This window comes from Sceloporus undulatus, chromosome 2 (assembly GCF_019175285.1).
Source record: "Sceloporus undulatus isolate JIND9_A2432 ecotype Alabama chromosome 2, SceUnd_v1.1, whole genome shotgun sequence".
NCBI lineage: Eukaryota > Metazoa > Chordata > Lepidosauria > Squamata > Phrynosomatidae > Sceloporus > Sceloporus undulatus.
The window spans coordinates 14981607-15001224 of NC_056523.1; the positions used below are offsets into that span (position 1 = coordinate 14981607).

Here is a 19618-nt window from a genome sequence, read left to right on the forward strand (position 1 = left end):
TTAATTCTCACCGGTTCTCAGTGGTTTCCTCATCAGACTCTTTCCCATCTTCTTCATCACTGAATTTCAGCTTCTCTGTGTAATCCACTTCCTCGTGGGCTCCTGAGGAAAACAAACAGGCAGACTTCAGGTTGACAGAGCCAATAGGGACAGTGTGGAGAGGAAACAGGGTGAATTAGAAACTCTTCTGGAGTCCTGGGTCCAAGGACAAAAGCAACAGCAACCAACTCTGACTGCTGAGGCTGAGCCCTCCAATTACCTGCCCAGCCTTCATCATTCTCCTGGTCCAACTCATCAAATTCTTTCAGGTCATCCTGCTTAAGGACAGGCGGTCGGCTCACAGGCTCTGACATGCGTAGCTGAGGTTGTGAGGGGCGAGGTCCTGGGAGCCGCTGGAACCTGGAGGAGGCAGAAACACATTCCCCTTCTGCATTACACTGCTACCCAAACAAAAGATGCTGCTTTAGCTGCCTAGAGTGGGCCAACTAGGGGTAGCTCTCTGTGTATCTTTGTAGCCTAACTTCAGAACCTGGAAGTTATTTTGGATGACAACTCCTTCACTTACTAAATCAGCACAACTAGTGCTGATGCTGGCTGGCTAATTTTGGGAGCCGTGATTCCCAATAGTAATTTTTCTTAGTTCTTCATCCCATTATTCCTGATCACTTGCCATATTAGCTGTGCCACAGGTTGCAGAATACTGCATAAGAGAACACAAAAGTATGAAGTGAGATCTCTGCATGGAGGTCCTTCACTGGTCCAACCTCCAGTCTTCTCCCAAGCTTGGAAAAAAGTTACTTTTAGGGGCAACAGCTCTCAGAATCTGTAGTAGGCTACATAGAGTTTTGGAACTTGTCATCCAAAACGTTCCCAGGCTGTTATACCCCCCACCCCACCCTTTTTGTTTTCTGGGATCAGAGAGAAGTAATTGCCTGATGCGATGGGTTGGCTCACAGATTAGAATTTCAAACACTGAAAATGTTCTTTTGAAATCAGGAAGCTGCCTTGCATTTTGAGTAAGTGTCAACTGAGATTTCTTTCCTGGATGTTTTTACACAGCAGGCAAGCAGAGTAACTGGTTTCTATTTATGCAGGAATGCTGGGACAAGGGAAGGGAATGCTGCCCCTCTGAGAGTCTCTACCATGCCCCAGATCCATCTCCTGCTGCCTCTCTACTTTTCACTGGCCTGGCCCACCCGTTTCTTTCACAAGAGTATAAACCATGCCAACAAAGATGCCCTTTGTTCACCTTGATTGCTCTTGGAACAGACTGAAAACAAATATTTTAGCCAGAAAGTGAAAAGCATTTCAGAATCCCTTTCATAGCCCCCAGCATTTGGCCAGAAAGAACCCCTAACTTCTGGCTCCTATTCTCTAGTCAGTGGACTCTAGCCCTCTGCTAGAGAGCACCCCCCCCCCCAGGTTCTGCACCTCTCTATATACATCCCTTGACAAAGAACATTAAAAACTACGTAGCCCTTTCTCCATGGCAACAATTGCCATCTTCAAGCTTGGAGGGAGAGAGGGGGCAGGCCCAACGCTATCGGGACTGCCCTCAAGAGACTGAGCCCTCCCTCCATGGCAACTGTCATCTTCCAGCCTGGAGGCAGTGAGGGCGACTGGGGATTGGGAAGGGGCTAATTTTGAATTTTTTATTGTATTCTGTATTTTATTGCTGTAACCTGGATTCCTTGTGACTGGGCGGGCTATAAATAAATAATTTATCATTATTATTATTATTACTCCGACCCTTATCTTTTGTACCTACCTCTGTGCCTCTGCTGTGGGGTAGCGGTAAGGTCCCTGTGGCCCATATGGAGGTGGGAATGGGAGATATGGGGGATACATCTGTTAAGGAGTACAGGAAGAATTGGTTATTGGAAGGTTTCTTTGTTTCCTTTGGGGGACTAAGAAGAAAATGGGCAAACACGAGCCAAAAACGCATGTCTTCTTCCAAAATACACTTACAAATGGCGGCATCATCCCCCGGTAGGGAGGGAATTGAGGCGGGACGTTGGGCTGCATGCCGACCCCAGCCCGCCCGTCCTCAGGCACCAGCTCCCCGTCAGTGCCTCGCCCGCCTCCATCCCGCCAACTGGTTGCGTCTGCAAGAGATTGATGGGGGAGGGGGGGAGAGAAGCATTAAGGGTGAGGAAAGTGTCTTACATTTATAAAAAATATGCAGCTCCTGGCCTGCACAGGAGGGGGTGCTATCTCCTTGCCCCTAGTTGAAAATCAGCTACCATTCAAGCAACACTACTTACTCTGGGGGCGGAGGTTTGGTCCGGGCCCATACGACGCATCGGTAGTGTCCTTTTCTTTGCCAGCTTTGTCCTGGTCGCCAGCCGCCTGCAGGGTCGGAAATTCCTCGCGAGAGAATCGCGATAGTAGGTTTGATCCCTTTCCACCTTAACATCAGAAAGAGAAGTTCCCATGGAGTTTGTTAGAAGGTTGCTCCCTCACCTTTTTCATGGGCCTCTGAAGGATGGCTCTGCTTCTCTGATTCCAAAGGTAACCATCCAAGATTTGGGAAACCAATGATTGAATGCCTTGAATGAACAAGGGCAATACTACCTTGACACCCCGTATGTCCTGTGTATCCATGTTTTCTGCACTGCAGTGCCCATAGTGGTCATTAATAGTCACAACCCATAGCTTGAAATTCAGCGCTTGCAAATGATACAAAGACCCTCATCATGACAACAGGCAGGCCTATATGGGTTAGGACACTGACAAGCTGGCAGTTTTTCTAAGGGGAAAACTGACTCTCTTCACATCTCTTGAATTATTTCAAAATCCAGCATCACAGAGAACTTGCTAGGATACAACTTACCATCTCCTTGTGCTCCATGGGTAACGCTGGCCTGTGCCCAAGACTTTACCCCGCTTGCTACTGTAGGGGGATTCTGGAAGAAGATGAATGGGAGGTTAACATTAAGGAACAGACCTTCGTTTTATATGAGCACATCAGTTTTCTATTCTTTTTCAACCCATGATTGGGCAGGACACAACTGTGGTTCAAAAAAACCCCTCTAGAAACAGAGCCAAGTAAAGCTTACAGCTGATCAGGAGGGGTTATAAAATGAAGCATCCTCATGTCTTAATGTCTTAACATGTGGTTTAGGGCATGAGGCTATTTTGTTGCTGTTGGTGTCCTGCCTGCCCATTACCCATCCCGCTGCCCTCGTTGATTCTCTTCCTACAACTACTCTTGAGCTGTTGTACTTCCATTCTACCTTTAGTTCTGTTCCTTGCAGCCTTATATGATTCTGGTCCTCTACATTCTGTAGTTCTGGTGGTCTTCATAAGGTTCCCTTAAAGATTCTTATGAACATGGCCAATATGAGGACGTAAAAGATTCATGGGGGGGGGGGGGGGTGATGATATGTAATACTGAACTGCCAAAGGCCAACTGAGGGAAGCCTGGGCAGGTCACACAATATTTCCAGGCAAGCATTCTCTGAAGATGCTGGTGAAAGGTCAGGAAGAAACTCTTCTAGAACTTGGCCACATAGCCTGAAAAACCCACAAAAATCCCTGGGCAAAAAGGTTGCTAGCTCTGGTTTAGAGTTCCGTGAATGAACTTCAGGCTTACAAAATCCTCCTCTGGTATGACTGGAAGAAGAACAGACACTTTTATTTCCCTTTATGTATGTTTAATGTAATTACTCATGAAATCACAAGTTTTACAAAAGGGATTCATGCTAGTTCAAAACAAGGTTTATCATCCTGACTTGTTTTAATTAACCAGGGGCTCCCAAATTTTCAACTCATAGGGTACACTCGAGAGGACTGAAAATCATGGGGGCCATTCATTAAAGTAGGGACTCAGGGCAAACCTCCACCACCCCACCTCAGTCCCTTTCAGGACAGCCAGTCAGGAACCTGGGGCCTCTCTTTGCCTCATGTCCTTTGAACAGACTAAAAGTAATGGGTCTTGCTGTGGAATAAGTATCTACAGAAACAAGCTGTACAAACCAGACTATGGTTGGCCTCAAGACAACAAATGCAGAAAGGGGGTCATTACATTATTATTATTAAACTTTATTTCTATAGCGCTGTAATTATACACAGCGCTGTACAAAGTTGGTAAAATTAGGAGTAGATAAAAGCCTGCCCAAGGCGTACATTCTAAGATAATAACAATTAAAAGAGGAATAGATAAAATTACCATCTAGAAAGGAAAAAACAGATTAAAAACATCAAATATGTTTAGGGTCACCACATAAATACATGGTTAGGGTCACCACATAAAAGAGCCTGCGTCCATGTTATGATCATGGTCATAGAATCATAAGACCACAAGGGCCATTCATTCTAACCCCCTGACATGCAGGAAATCATAATCAAAGCATCACTGACACGTGGCCTTCCAGCCTCTGTTTAAAGACCTCCAAAGGAGGACAATCCATCACTGTCCAATGAGCATGTTTCATTATCAATTGTCAGGAAGTTCTTCCTAATGTTCAGGTGGAATCTCTTTTTCTGTAGCTTGCAACCACAGTTCCGTGTTCTAGTCTCTGGAGTAGCAGAAAACAAGCTTGATCCATCCTCAATATAACACCCCTTCAAATACTTAAACAGGGCTATCATGTCACCTCTTAACAGTCTCTTCTCCCAGCTAAACATATCCAGCTCCCTAAGTTTTTCCTCATAAGGCATGTTTTCCAAACCCTTCACCATTCTGGTGGACCTCCTCTGGACACGCTTCAACTTGTCAACATCCTTTTTGAATTGTGGTGCCCAAAACTGGACACAGTATTCCAGATGAGGCTTGACCAAAGCAGAATGGAGTGTCACTATTACTTTCCCTGATCTAGACACTATACTTCTATTGATACAGTCTAAAATCACATTGGCCTTTCTAGCTGTCACATCACACTGCTGATTCATGTTCAACTTGTGGTCTACTAGGACTCCTAGATCCCTTTCACACAAAGTCTCATTAAGCCACGTGTCCCCCATCCTATATCTATGAATTTTATTTTTCCACTCTTAAGTACAGTACCTTACATTTCTCAGTGTTATAATTTATTTTATTAGCTTTGACCAAGCTTTTTAATCTATTAAGGTCATTTTGAATTTTGATCCTATACTCTGGGGATATGAGCTACTCCTCCTAATTTTGTTTCATCTACAAATTTGATAAGTATGCCCTCTATTCTTTCAGACAGGTCAATGCTAAAGATGTTGATTATTGCTGGGCCCAGGATAGAACCCTGTGACACCTACTGTAACTAGTCCTCTCCAGGATGAAGAGGAGCCATGGTGGCTGAGATATTCTTAGCCATGGCCACAGCTTCGACTCCAAATAGTGGTAGAGAGAGATGTAAATATGTCAAGCTCGATCTGGCCTCCTGCCTGCCATTTCGCATTCTGCACAACACCATCCAAATATCTTGAAAGAGCAACACACTTAGAAGGCATAGCTTCCTTAGGCCTCAACTGGCTTTCCTTTTTTCCTGCCAAAACCAACTTCTTTAAAGAAGCTACCCTCTCTCCCAGGGCTCCACAACTTGCTAATGATGATTAGAACCCTCCACTGCTGGCCTATTCTGCGTCTACACCTGCTGACCAGATGGAACGCCAATTACCATACCCGGTAAACTTAGAGAAAAGTTTCCATTGGCCTTCAACTCAGTCATGCCAGGACGACTGAGGCTTCCAACTGCCCAGCAGGCACAGAGACAAGAAAACCACCTTGGGAAGAAGGACCCATTGCTGTCTGCTCTTGGGCTCTGCCTTCTGGAAGGTGTTCCATGCACCTTTGGGAAATAGCATCTAAGACTTCTGACTTCCCCCTCATTTAAAGCATGGGAAGGTAAGCTGAGTTGCTTGCCAGAAGGTTATCAGCCAAGGTCCACAAATTTGTAAGAAATGTTGTATTAAACCAGGCTGAAGTTCCACTGTTTCAATTTCTGACATAATAAACTTTGTGTTGGAAAAGCGGAAGCAAAAGCATACTGGTAAACAAGAGAATGTAAAATCAAAAATCTAGGCTATAGCACAACTTTTTGCATAAATGCTGCTAGTAAAATGAATGTAGGTCTATGTATCTGTCTAAACCTGGATCTTTAGGCAGGAACTGTAGTGTATCACAATAGAACTTCATTATTTTGGAAAAGTTAACTCTGGATTATAGTTTTCTGCAAGAACAACTTGAAAATCTATTAGGTTAATAGTGGAAGGTCTGAAGTGGATGACTCCAAGTGCCTATTCTGGCTGCAGATTTACCTCGGGGGCCGTTGGGGGTCGTTTCGGTTGGTTTGAGGCAGACGTCTGTGAAGCCGGCGGTGACTGCGATTCCGGCGGCTGAGCTGTCGAGGCATCGGTACTGGAAGCAAAAGCAAAAGGGTCATGAGGAAAGAGTCAAGAGAGGGAAAACTTGATGGCACACTCCCCCTCTGCCCAAGAAAATAGCAGTGGCTCTCTCGTTCCCCCTCACCTCTTTGGGTCTGGCTGTTCCTGCTTGCTTGCCCATCCTGTCCCGTCTTTCGGCACTAGTGAAACGTTGGGGTCATTGCCTTTGTTCTCCGCTTTTAAGCTTGGCAGGTTCGCAGGGGGTGGCATGCGCCGAGCAATAGCAACCTTTCCGAGACTCTGCAAGCCATGGCGGGGAGTGACTGCAAAGGGAGTGAGGGACAGGCATTAGAGGTGGGTCTAGGTGTGTGGCAGGTGCCACCCACTACCCTCCCCCTGGATCAGCAGCAACACTTCTCTCCCTTATCCACAGCAGCTACCCTAAGCCACATACTGGCAGTTTAAGATGAACTCAAGGCAGGGGCAGATGCTCAGGGCGCTGCGAGTGCCATCAGGAAGGCATCAGAAACTATGCAGTTCATCACAGCAACTGCCTCCTCCTTGGAAAATAGGAGACAGACCCCCCCCCCCCTCAGCCCCCCTCACACAAGACCGAAAAGCAATTTTACCTGTGGGTTTTTGGATCTCTAAGGATTTGCCCTTATACGTATCAAACAGGTTGAGCGATGAATATTTTTTTCCATCCTTCCCCTTTGCTGTTTGCCCCAAACGATCTGACATTGCGCTGTAAGGTCATTGAGTACGATGGTTCCTCCTGGCTCCCCGCGAAACGTGCCTCTGTTGAATGAGAAGATGGAGAGACTTAAAGGAAGAACTCTCAACAGTTTTGACTTGATCTTTTCCCACCAATTGCCACTCCTTTCAAACAGCACTGGTCAAATGCATGACACATTGTCCAGGCTAATCATGAAGAGAGGTACATATTTTCACATCCATTAAAAAAAAAAGCACAATCAACTATAACTACAAGAATTCCTCTGTTCACAGAGAGGAGCATCCACACAAACATCTGTTTGGAAGGCTGGCCAGAACTCTTCTGAAAATAGGGTTGCTGGTCCATTGACAAGACATGTTGTTTGATAAGTCTCTATATTATCTGGCCAGGACCAAACATCCCCTGAAGAAAGGAATAGCCCCATGTAGGTGATAGCCTATACTTTCAATTGCATCAAAGCACCCCCGACCCCAACAGCAAAAGGCAAATGGGGTACCTCTGTTCTCAATTCCTCAGGAGCTTGGACACCCACACAAACATCCCAATCAAAAGCAGGCATCTCAGGTCACAGTGATCAGAGATAAAATGGCCTGCTTAGTAGCACTGCCCTCTGCTCCCAAATCAAGTGGCCTTTTTAACCCCCAAGTGTAATCACATCCAACCAGCATGGATGGGGATTCTAGCCTAGCTCACTCATTCAAAGAACATTAGATTGGGAAAGGAGAGCTCAAATCATGATTGCTTTGTGTGTTGATTTAATTCACAAGGTTTTGCCTTCAGGTTTCTATTTAAAAAGCCAAGATGTATTGAGTTTCTTGAATACTTGAGTGCAGTGGGTGCTTGTTATCCGCTGGGGTGTGTTTCAAGGACCCCCCGTGGGTAGCAAAATCTGTGGATGCCCGAGTCCCATTAAATACAATGGCATAGCAAAATGGTGTCCCTCATATAAAATGGAAAATCAAGGTTTGCTATTTTGAATTCATACTTTTTGAATATTTTCAAGCTGTGGATGCTTGTATCACTGGATAAAAAAATCCATGGATAAAGGGAGCTGACTGTACATGGTTACGTGACACTGTTAGCGGTAGCCACAAATAACTAACCACAGGAGAATTTAATTCTTGTTTCATAACAGTTTACAAAGTTCTAACCACCTCCTCTAATAATTAACCTAAGTCTCTCTCTCTATTTCAGTCCTACTAAATTAATGCCTTAAACACCTGGCCAATATTTGACCCCATCAACTGGCTAAGCATATTCTGATGAGCCAAACAGTCAACATTATCTATAATAGGATTAGCAACATCTGTTGTAGATGGTTTGGGATTAAAGGAGTCAGTATCCCCCACGCAGACGCACCCATGATTATTTAACAGGACTGTCACTTTCTCCTTGAAGCCTTTGCCCTGGATATTGGAAGGAGAGAGATGGACCATCCTCACGCAGTGTCATTGAGCTGCAGATGTCTCCACACAGTCTCAGAAGAAAACCAGAGTTGTAAAGGAATGGGAAGATCAAGCCCAACCCCTTGAGTGAGTGTAACTAAGACATTTGAAGCTGAGAGGAACTACAAAGCTAAAATGCAACAGGGCTTCTTCTACTTATGGAGTGGAGAACCTGAAGCCCAGGGGCCAAATGGAGTCCACTGGGGTTCCCCAAAGACGGCCACATCCCCATCCTCATACTAACATTGCTTGCATTTCCCAACTTTTAGATTAGTTTTCTCCTCACCACTCTTAAAAGATTGGGATGCCCCTCCTAATGATTAATCACCAGCAGAAAGAGGCTATAACAGGGGGTCGCATGACCCTTTCTTGGGGGTCGCCAGGTTGGTATTCCCCCCTGCCTCCCCTGCGGGCGCCATCGAGGACACCCGGGAGGATAAGGCGAAAGGGCTGGGGTTGCCTCGTCCCCTTGCCTTCTCCCTGCGGGTGCCATCGAGGGCACCCAGGAGAAGGAGGAAGGGCCGGGACTGCAAGCCCCAGTGGCCTTTGCGACCAGAAGCCCAGCCCCTTCTTCCCCAGTGGCCTCCCTGATTGGTTGGGAGGCTGGGAAGGGGCGGGACATCTGGCCGCAACGCCCACTGGAGCTTGTAGGCAGTTGAAAGTCCCGCCCCTTCCTCGCCTCCCAACCAATCAGGGAGGTCGCGGGCGGGACTTTCATCCGGAATGGGGGTTGCGGCCCAGCAAAGGTTGGGAACTGCTGGGCTATAAGTTGAAATATGTTGGGTTTTTTGAGCCCCATCCTTTTGTCTTTTGGTCTTGCTCCCCATTGGTGTGTTGGACAAATACTCCAAACCTGAATTCAGCCCTCCAAGACCAAATGAAAACCTAGCCTTTTGCTCTGCTTCAGACACCTGAAAACCATTTCCTTTCCCCCTGGCTTGCATTTTACAACCATTCACCTTCAACTAGATCCATCTTAGTTTCATTCCAGTACACATTGCACTCACCAGTCCACTCCCCTCCCTTGCCCTGGCTGGTACCTGCTGCTATGAGCAGGGGGGGGGGGAACCCAAAAACTATATTCTTGCAGAGAGGGGATAGAGCAAAAGCTGACTATTCTCACAAATAGCCTTTTCCTTCTAGGAACTGTGGACAGAACCTCACCAGGAAGTACAAAGTTCTTTAGCCACAGTCTTGCAAGACAGAGAAAAACAATGCATTAGATGGAAAACACTCACTTTTCCCCCCAGTAAGTTATATTCTTTTAAACTTCTCTTTGCTCTATGATTACATTCAAGGACATTAGGAAAAGTCACTGATTGGAAGAAAAGAGGGCCAGAATTCAGTACTGACAAAGGTACTGTGGTTCAAATCATCAGAACTTTCCAGAGGCATGTCTCATAATAGCTGGGGAAAACAGAGCATCTCCATGACATGGAAGGCAAATGTCAACACTGTTCAAGGGCCATAAATATCCATAAATTGGCATAAACTGTATGATTACACAACATTTAAAATGTTTGCCTCAGAAGTAAAATATTTCACCTATGCAAAATTAATTTGAATTCACTAGCTTGTTGATATTCATGAATTGAGATTTTTTTTTAAAAAAAATACTTTACATCTAGAACTTAACACATTTAAGGTCAGATAACAGTTTGGGGGGTTTTAAAGTGAGAAAACTAAGGTACGTGCATGCATGCACGCACGCACTTTTATTATCCATCCATCCATATCACTTTTTACTCATGCTGGGCAGTCAAAGAATAGCTTTAAATCATAGAGTGTACAGACTATTGAGTTGCTGGTGGCTTCCACTGAGGTCATGCCCTCAGTTTGCTCTTTCAAGCCAGGATCTTCAACATTAATGGTTTGGATGACAGAACTGGGGGCATACTTATCAAATTTGCAGATGACACAAAATTAGGAGTAGCAGCAAATACCTCAGAGGACAGAATCAAAATTCAAAATGACCTGAGTAGACTAGAAAGCTGGGTCAAAGCTAACAAAATGAAATTCAACGCGGAGAAATGTAAGGTACTGCACATAGGGTGGAAAAATGAAATGCACAGATATAGAATGGGGGACACCTGGCTGAATGAGACTACCAGTATGTATGAAAGGGATCTAGGAGTCCAAGTAGACCACAAGTTGAACACGCGTCAACAGTGCGATGCAGCAGCAAAAAAAGCCAATGAGATTTTAGGCCGCATCAATAGAAGTATAGCATCTAGAATAGATCAAGGGAGGTAATAGTACCGCTCTATTCTGCTTTGGTCAGGCCTCACCTGGAATATTGTGTCCAGTTCTGGGACCCATAATTCAAAAAGGATGTTGAGAAACTGGAGCGTGTCCAAAGGAGGGCCACCAAAATGGTGAAGGGTCTGGAATCCATGCCCTATAAGAAGAGACTTTGGGAGCTGGGGATGTTTAGCCTGGAGAAGAGAAAGTTAGGGGGTTGATACGATAGCCCTGTTTAAATATTTCAAGGGAAGTCATATTGAGAAGGGAGCAAGCTTGTTTTATGCTGCTCCAGAGACTAGGACCCGGAATAATGGATGCAAGCTACAGGAAAAGAGATTCCACCTCAACATTAGGAAGAACTTCCTGACAGTAAGGGCTGTTCGACAGTGGAACACACTCCCTTGGAGAGTGGAGGAGTCTCCTTTTTGGAGGTCTTTTAAACAGAGGCTGGATGGCCATCTGTTGGGTATGCTTTGGTTGAGAGTTCCTGCATGGCAGGGGTTGGACTGGATGGCCCGTGCGGTCTCTTCCAACTCTATGATTCTATGATCTGGGGAAGTGACATGAACTGATACATAAGGTTTGGTTGACAGGTGCAGGAAGAATGATATAGGCAAGAAGAGAAGCCTGTGTTGGTCACTAAAAGGCTTTAACTTTCCCTTGGCAGGAGGCAGCAAGAAGCCCAACTGTAACCACCATTACTCAGCATGCATTTAATACATGAAATAGTAATAACAGGGACGAAGGAACACCCTGTGGGGGACTCACTGACATCTGACATCCAGCTAGCTTAGCACATTTCCGCTGACTGACAGTGTCCTTCTAAGATCCCAGGCAGGGTTACTCCCGTCCTGCTACTAGAATGAGATCCAGGATTAACACACAGGCATACCTCAGTTAATGAAGTCTCTAAGAATTTCATTTTTTCAAAGCAGCTGAAAGTTTGCTTGTCTGTAGTAAATAATGCAGCAAAACTTCAGCTAGGAAATGAGATTCTACTCTATCTGATCCTACTGTAGCTGTGTGTCTCTCCCTACAACAGGCAAGGTATATAGCAGCTGCTTCCAAAATCCCTTACTGAGTACGTGTGAGCAGCAAAACAGAGAGAAAAGAGGAAAGCAGTTAGGCCTGCCATACCAGCTACCCGTAGCATGTTGACAAAGCATAGATGTATACATTTGGCCACCAAATTTTCAAAAGGTCACTATAAAGCTCACATGTTACACTTAAGAATTCAGAGACATGGCTGTGTTAATCTAGAATATCAGTATATATGTATGCATCTGAGGAAATAGACCAAGTCTATGAAAGCTTATGCTACAACTCAGTTTCAAAGGTGCTCCATGATCCCTTTGCAAAATGTTATTGTGCAAGCAAGGCTTATCTGGTCTGGTTCTTTTTCATATCTGTATTTTATTAGTTTTGAATAAAAAGTTTGTCAAATCACGCTGAACTGCTCTTTTCTGAGGTGCGGGTGCCATTGTCTATTCTTTCCATGTTATTTCTGCTTCTGGTAACTAATCTTCTGTTAAAAGGCAAACCCCGGGAACATATCTATTTCATGTTAAGTGAGGTAGAGATATAGTTATACATCATCGCTTCATACTATACTAGAGGTTCACTAGCCTAGACCCCTCTATCAAGCATGGCATCAAGTCACATTTATCCAGATCCTGGAATCTCAAATCCTTTAACAACAGGTGCCAAGAAAGAACCTTTCATGCACTTTGGTCCTTTCCTTACATGGATGAGGAAGTGGACATAATCCAGATTGAAACCACTTGAATTGTCCTGTCTCAATGCTAGTGAATTCTGGGAACTGTAGTTCTGGGAGACATTTAGCCTTCTCTGTCAGAGAACTCTGGTGCCACAACAAACTACAGTTCCCAGGATTCCCAAGCACTGAGAAGCAGTCTCAAATTGGATTATTTCTGCAGTGGAACTATATTAAGAGACCAGAGACTAGGGAAAATCTGGCAGCAGCTGAATCTTAGCCATCCCCCCACATCCAGACCAGACTTTCCCAACCTGGCTCTGTTCAGGTATGTTAAGACTATATTATCTCCAGCCAGTCAACACAAATGTGTTAGTTGGGAAGATGGGAGCTGCAATCCAACACATCTGGAACACACAAAGTTAGAGAAGACTGTTCTGACCAAACTACAGAAGATTTTTGTTGCCTCTAGTGTCTTCTAAAATTAAGCCTTGTGCAAAAGCAGAAGGCAAGCATATACAGCCCCTGTTTTTTATCAGAATTTGTATATAGCCTAAGGAAAAGGGTGAGGGGGGGGAACAGTTTTAAAAAGGCAACCCCTAAAACTTGTTTTTTGTCATTGCTTTGTTTAACTTTTTTTTGTTCATTTAAACCAGTTTTTTTGCATTCATGTGTAGGACTACACCAATATAAGAAGACTAAATCAGAAAATGAAGTTGCAAATTGCAATTCAGATGTTAGGGCCACTAAATTAAATAATTTAACTGATGGGTAACTACAATACAAGGAATATACACCTCCTCACAGAACTTTAAAGAAAAACTAAGATAGACATGAACAAAAACTGGATAATAACAAAGGAGAGTTATCAGAAGTTGAAAGAACAAGATAATTGTCATAATTTTTGGAAGATCATACATTATAGAGGAAATGCTAACAAGGCTAGATGGGAAGCTGACATGGACAATTCAACAGATATTTTATATGTAGCAAGTTGAAAAGTTTGTAATTATGTTTGATGGATGTTAAGGTAAGATAATAATAATAATAATAATAATAATAATAATAATAATACTGTTTATTTATAGCCCGCTTTTCCAAAAAGAGATCAAAGCGGGTTACAACAAGGGTACAAAACATCATACAATTTACAACAGTATCAACATCATAAAATATCATAAAAAATACACCATGTTAAAAACAGAATAAAATTACAGACATTAAAACCAACAACAAACTAGCTTGAAAGTGCAATGTGAGGGGGAGAGAACAGATGTCACAACGCATGGGGAAAGCCTGTTGGAAGAGGTAGGTCTTCAGCTTCTTCCTAAACAGGTCAAGGGAGGTAACAGAGTGGAGCTCGTCAGGAAGAGAATTCCAGATGTGCGGGGCCGAGACAGAAAAGGCCCTTTGAGAAGACGAGGTGTATCTTGTCTTGGGAACCCTTAGCAATTGCTTCCCAACCGATCTGAGAGTGCCGGGCGGATTGTATGGGGAGAGGCGGTCCTCCAAGTACCTGGGCCCAAGCCATTTAGGGCTTTATAGGTGATAACCAACACCTTGTATTGTGCCCGGAAGCGAATGGGTAGCCAATGTAGATCTTGTAAGACAGGTGTTATGTGGCTGGTCCTGTAGCATCCAGTGACCAACCTTGCTGCCATGTTCTGAACTAATTGAAGCTTCCAGGTTTGGTACATGGGTTGCCTCATGTAGAGTGCATTGCAGAAATCCAGCCGAGAGGTTACCAGAGCATGTACCACCGTTTCAAGGTCCCCCCCGGCCCAGGTAGGGTCGCAGCTGGCGTATCCGCCGAAGCTGATAACAAGTGCTCCTGACTGTCGCATCCACCTGAGATGTGAAGTGAAGCGACGAGTCCAGAAGCACCCCCAGACTGCGAACAGAGTCCTTCAAGGGAAGCGTGACCCCGTTCAGGACAGGTGGACAAATTTCCTTCCCCGGGCCAGGAGAACCTATCACGAGTACTTCCGTTTTCTCTGGATTCAAACTGAGTCTGTTTTCCCTCATCCAGCCCATTACTGACTCCAGACAGGCATTTAGAGGAGAGATGCCATCCCTGGTCACTGCATCAGTCGGAGACACAGAGAAACATATTTGGGTGTCATCAGCGTACTGATAACACAGCGCTCCATGTCTCCGGATGATCTCTCCCAGCGGTTTCATGTAAACGTTAAATAGCATGGGGGACAGAATGGCTCCTTGAGGGACACCAGATGTAAGTGCCCTCTTATCGGAGCACACGTCCCCCAGCTGCACCATCTGGAATCTACCCGAGAGGTAGGAACGGAACCACTGGAGCGCAGTGCCCCCAATACCCAACTCCCTCAGGCATTCCAGAAGGATCCCATGATCAATGGTTTCGAAAGCCGCTGAGATGTCCAAAAGCACTAACAGGGACACGCTACCCCTGTCCATGCCCAGACGGAGATCATCGACCAGGGCGACCATGGCAGTCTCAACTTCATAGCCCGCCCGGAAGTCAGTTTGAAATGGGTCTAGAAAATCCGTATCATCCAAGACCGCTTGAAGTTGGAAGGCAACCTTCACCTTCCCCAAAAAAGGCAGCAGCGAAACAGGCCGATAATTACTTCGAATCAGGGGGTCTAGGGATGGCTTTTTTAACAAAGGTTTTACTGTGGCCAATTTCAAACTAGATGGAAATCGCCCTTCCCTAAAAGATGAATTAATTATATGGCGTAACATAGTAGTTACAGCCGTCCCCCCCTGAGCTGCTAGCCATGAGGGACAGGGATCAAGAGAGCACGTTGTCTTCCTAACACTTCGAAGAATCTTGTCCACTTCCTCAGTACTCACAGACTCAAAATGATCCAGTACAACAGAGTCCACGGAAGCACTGGAGATCTCTACTCTGGATTCTGAAGAAATACTGGCGTCGTGATCAGCCCTTATCCGAGAGATTTTATCCGCGAAGAAGTTGTTAAACTCGTCGCAGCAGGCCTTGGATGGTTCCAAAATGGGGTTCAGGGAGGGGGGCAGCTGAGTAAGCTCCCTCACTACCCTGAACAGCTCTGCCGGACGTGACTCCGCGGACGCAATACGTGCAGCATAGAACGAAGGCTTTGCTGCACTTATTGCCACTCCGCAGGCCTTCAAATGAGAGTCTAGGAGTGCCTTGTCGACTAAGTGCTGGTGTCTTCGCCAGTTGCGCTCTAGTTGTTGCAGAACCCGCTTCCATTCCCTGAGATCTTCCGTATACCAGGGCTGTTTCTTGGAAGCAGGCCTGAAAGGACGCTTGGGAGCGATACTGTGTATAGCCCTGGAGAGATCTATATCCCAGGTGTTAGTCAGGGCATAAACAGAATTGCCGTCAGTTCCAACCATATACCCCTCTAGGGCTTCTTGGAACCTTTTGGGTTCCATCAGCCTTCGAGGGTGGATCATCCTAATAGGTCCGCCACCCCCGGGAGGGATTTGGGTAGATGCCTTGAATTTAGCCTCGACCAGGAAATGGTCCATCCATGACAAGGCGGAGATAGAAGTTACCTCCGTCCACGGAGACTCCATGTCCGTAACAAAAGACGACATCGAGCGTATTACCGGCCGAATGTGTAGGCCCTGAGACCAATTGGGATAGGCCCATGGCAGTCATGGTAGCCATGAACTCCCGAGCCGCACCAGTTGAACCATGGCTGGCCTTGAAGGGGATGTTAAGGTCCCCCAGGACAAGAAGCCTCGGGGACTCCAACACCAGCTCCGAGACCAGTTGTGTCAGCTCGGCCAGGGAGTCTGTTAGCGCACGGGGTGGCCGGTAGACCAACAGAATCCCTAGACCTATCCCTGGCCTTCAGGGTCAGGTAAATACACTCAATATGGTCAGTTTGTCGGACAAGGTTCCTGGTCAAAGAAAGATGTAGGTAAGATGTTAGCTTATATTTTTTGTTAAGAGCTGGGTTTTTTATTTGTATTTTGATTTACATATAATTGTTTGCATTAATTTTCTTAAAATTTTCCTTTAAAGCAAATTATTATGAACTTAGGTTAATTGAAAGATTTGTTGCCGAGTGGCATTTCTTGCACTATGAAATAAGGCAATTAAAAAGAAGCAATGGATACTGGATAGCAAAGGCCAATAAACTGTTGCTGTTTTTTAAGTCTTCTGGTTTAAACCTTTTTGAGCCGGGGGCCGGGTTGCTGTCCCTCAGACAACTGGGGGGCCGAAGCCAAAAAATAAATGATTAAATAATTAAAAATAAATAAATAAATCGGGACAAATGTAGGGAAAAAATTTCAAATGGAGGACACTTTTTAAAAAATGGAGGACACGCAAAAAATTGCTGATTTTTAAAAAAATGTTAATCTAAATGCATGTTTCGGAGGCTTCTATAGACAATTGCCCCCCTTGCCCACCGCTTGCCCCCCTCCTCCTGATAGGCCAAAAGCCCCGCACCCTCACACGAGAGGCCAAAGGCTCCGGCGGCAATTGGTGGCAGGACCGGGCTGGGGCCGGTCCCAAGGCCTTGTTGGGCCGCATCCGGCCCACGGGCCGCAGGTTGCCTACCCTTGGTTTAAAGTAACCTGGAACAAATCAAGGGCATTTCAACAAAAGTAATACAGTTGTCCCTTAGTATCTGTAGGGATCAGTTCAAGGATCTCCCCTCATGGACACCAAAAATCCACGAATGCTCAAGTCTGATTGTCCACAAAAGCGGCATGGACCATGCAGCCACAACGCCATTGGGGACAATGGGACAAGTCCTCCCTCCTTCCCTTCCTCCCCCCTCCCCCGTGAGGCTTCTGCCCCAGGCTTGGCTTCGGGGGCGGAGGCTGGAGCCCATCGGCCACAGGGAGTTGACATTGGCGCAGAGTCTTGGGTCTCGGAGCCTTTGCCCCCACGCCAATACCCCTGCGCCAACATTGGCTCTCTGTGGTTGATGGGGCTCCAGCCTCCGCCCCCGAAGCCAAGCTTAGGGCAGAAGCCTCGCAAGGAGGGAGAGTGGGTGAAGTACAGAAGGAAGGAAGGAGAAAGATAAGGAGGGAGGACTTGTCGCATTGTTCCCAATGGTGGCACAGCTGCACTGGAGACAGTGTGGGCATGCTGTCCACAGACGCTCAAATCTGTGAATGGGAAGTCTGCGGATACCAAGGTCCCACTGTACTTCAAAGCTTACCAAGAAGCTCTGTGAAGCTTTGACAGGAAACATCACCACACCCATTGTTAACTACATCCTGAAACCGGCAGAGGTATAAGCATTTCAACTACTGGTATTTGGTCAAGCTTTAAAGGGTTCAGGTTACCTTAGGAATCTTTCCCATATGTTCCTCTTTCTATATGCTAAGTCATTCTGTAAAACTCCACTCTTGCCACCACAGGTTTAGAGGAAGGGGTGGAAAATACCAGGAGCTGGGCTTTTGGAGAATATGGAGCCTGTAACAGCTTTTGTTTCAATCCCACTCCCTGATGACTTTAAGAAAAACACACTGAATGTTTGATTTCTGAGGTGGTTTTTGGGGTGGATGGTTGTCATGTTTGGTTTTCTTTCCATTCACTGTGTGATCTGGTTGGGACTATTGTATTTCATACTTTAAACTGTGATGTTAAGCATTTCCAACTCTCTTCTATGAACTGTTCAAAGGAACCTCTACATCCAGAGGGGATGAGGCTGCCAACAATTACCAGCGAACAGACTGGATTTGGCCAGCTCTGATGGCAACTCCAGGTGGACTTTTTGCACCTTTTAGTCCTCCCTTTTGATCTTCAGTTTCAGACAGGGTGAGATGTTTGGACAGAAAGATGTTGCTAGTTGCAATGGTGGTGGACACATGGTGGTGTGGCAATTTAAGAGCATCCATTCACCTGACAGACTATCTGTAGTTTTGTGAGACATTGAGCTTTCCCTGTTAGAGAGCTCTGGTACAATTTGGACTCTGCGGTGCTGATTGCTGTTCTAAATGAACTATCCTTCCCTTGGAAATTTGGTCTGACTTTAATTTAAATGACCTTGCTGACTGCTATTAAGGAAAGTTACCATTTTAAAACTCACAGTGAGACAAATAAGCAAAAATGTCACACAAAAATGCATTTTTTTTCCTTTTGAAAGCCGAGATGGCATTAAGCTTGCTCTATTTGAAAACTGGCCTTATTTCTTAACACAGTATGTTTAACTAAGATCTATTCTAACCCAAAAGTAAGCCAGAGTAAAGATACCAGAGTAATCTATCTGCAGGTGTGCCTTGCTGGAACCCTGTTCATTGGGCGAAGAAACTGCACTGACATATGACTCTTAATGGGGGAGGTAATGAAATATATGAGCCAAACTGAACAGTCCCTTTCCCTGTTTCTTGCAATATATCAAGATGAAATCTGAACTGTGAAAATGCATACTAACAGTAACAAACAGGTCAGTGAGGTTTATTGAAACCCCCTTGATATAAGCGGGTTTTCATTAGCCCACGTTAAAAATATTTTGAATAGCTTGCTTACTTTTTTGGTGGACTAAAAAGATGGCAATACAACTGCAGTGGTCCCTATAAAAGAAATGGCTGGGAACCACTGAACTAGACCAGCGGTTTTCATCCTCTTTAATGTTTTGGACTTTAATTTCCCCTGAGTTCAAAACATCTGGAGGGCTAACTGTTGAAAACTACAGTTCCAGATCATGAGAGGACATGAGTAAGACTTTGTTTGTTGTTGTATGCCTCCAAGGCGTTTCTGACTTATGGTGACTCTAAGGCAAATACCCTAGAAGTTACCAGATCCCGTCTGATCTTGGAAGATAAGAAGGATCAGCCCTGGTTAGTAACTGAATAAGAGACCACCAACAAATACCAAATGCTGCAGGGTATATTTCAGAGGAAGGAACTGGCAAAACCACCTCTGAATGTTCCTTCCCTAAGAAAGCCATGGGGCCTGTGTAAGCCCACACACAACCTGAAGGCACATACACAGAGACAAGATGAACATATGATGGGATTTTCTTTGGATCAATCTGAGGCTGAGAGAGCGTGACTTGCCTAAGTTGGGTCTCCACAGTTGAATGGGGGATATGAATCCTGGTCTCCATAATCACAGTCCTATGCTCAAACCACTACACTACACTGGCCTGGGAGGGCACCTTTTTGAAAACAGAATGCTGAGGGTTCCCAATCAGAGGCAAGTACAAAATGGCAGCTCTAGAAGCAAACCAAATTCATTTCTTATCT

The 19618-nt window shown here is 45.3% G+C and overlaps 1 protein-coding gene across 5 annotated transcripts in view; it reads right to left on the reverse strand.

The window, feature by feature from the left end:
- Window positions 1–19618, reverse strand: part of PRRC2A (proline rich coiled-coil 2A) — a 52462-nt gene that overhangs the window by 23151 nt on the left and 9693 nt on the right. For all 5 annotated transcript variants that reach the window (XR_006101925.1, XM_042449357.1, XM_042449356.1 and 2 more), the window contains exons 2-10: window positions 6930–7098; window positions 6446–6623; window positions 6235–6334; window positions 2834–2906; window positions 2265–2408; window positions 1969–2105; window positions 1769–1848; window positions 260–399; window positions 12–102 (exon numbers count right to left, since the gene is read on the reverse strand). Coding sequence is in view for 4 of the 5 variants with exons in the window: in XM_042449357.1 (XP_042305291.1) it covers window positions 12–102; window positions 260–399; window positions 1769–1848; window positions 1969–2105; window positions 2265–2408; window positions 2834–2906; window positions 6235–6334; window positions 6446–6623; window positions 6930–7041 (1055 nt within the window). In the remaining variant the exon portion in view is untranslated. The remainder of the gene's footprint in view (window positions 1–11; window positions 103–259; window positions 400–1768; window positions 1849–1968; window positions 2106–2264; window positions 2409–2833; window positions 2907–6234; window positions 6335–6445; window positions 6624–6929; window positions 7099–19618) is intronic.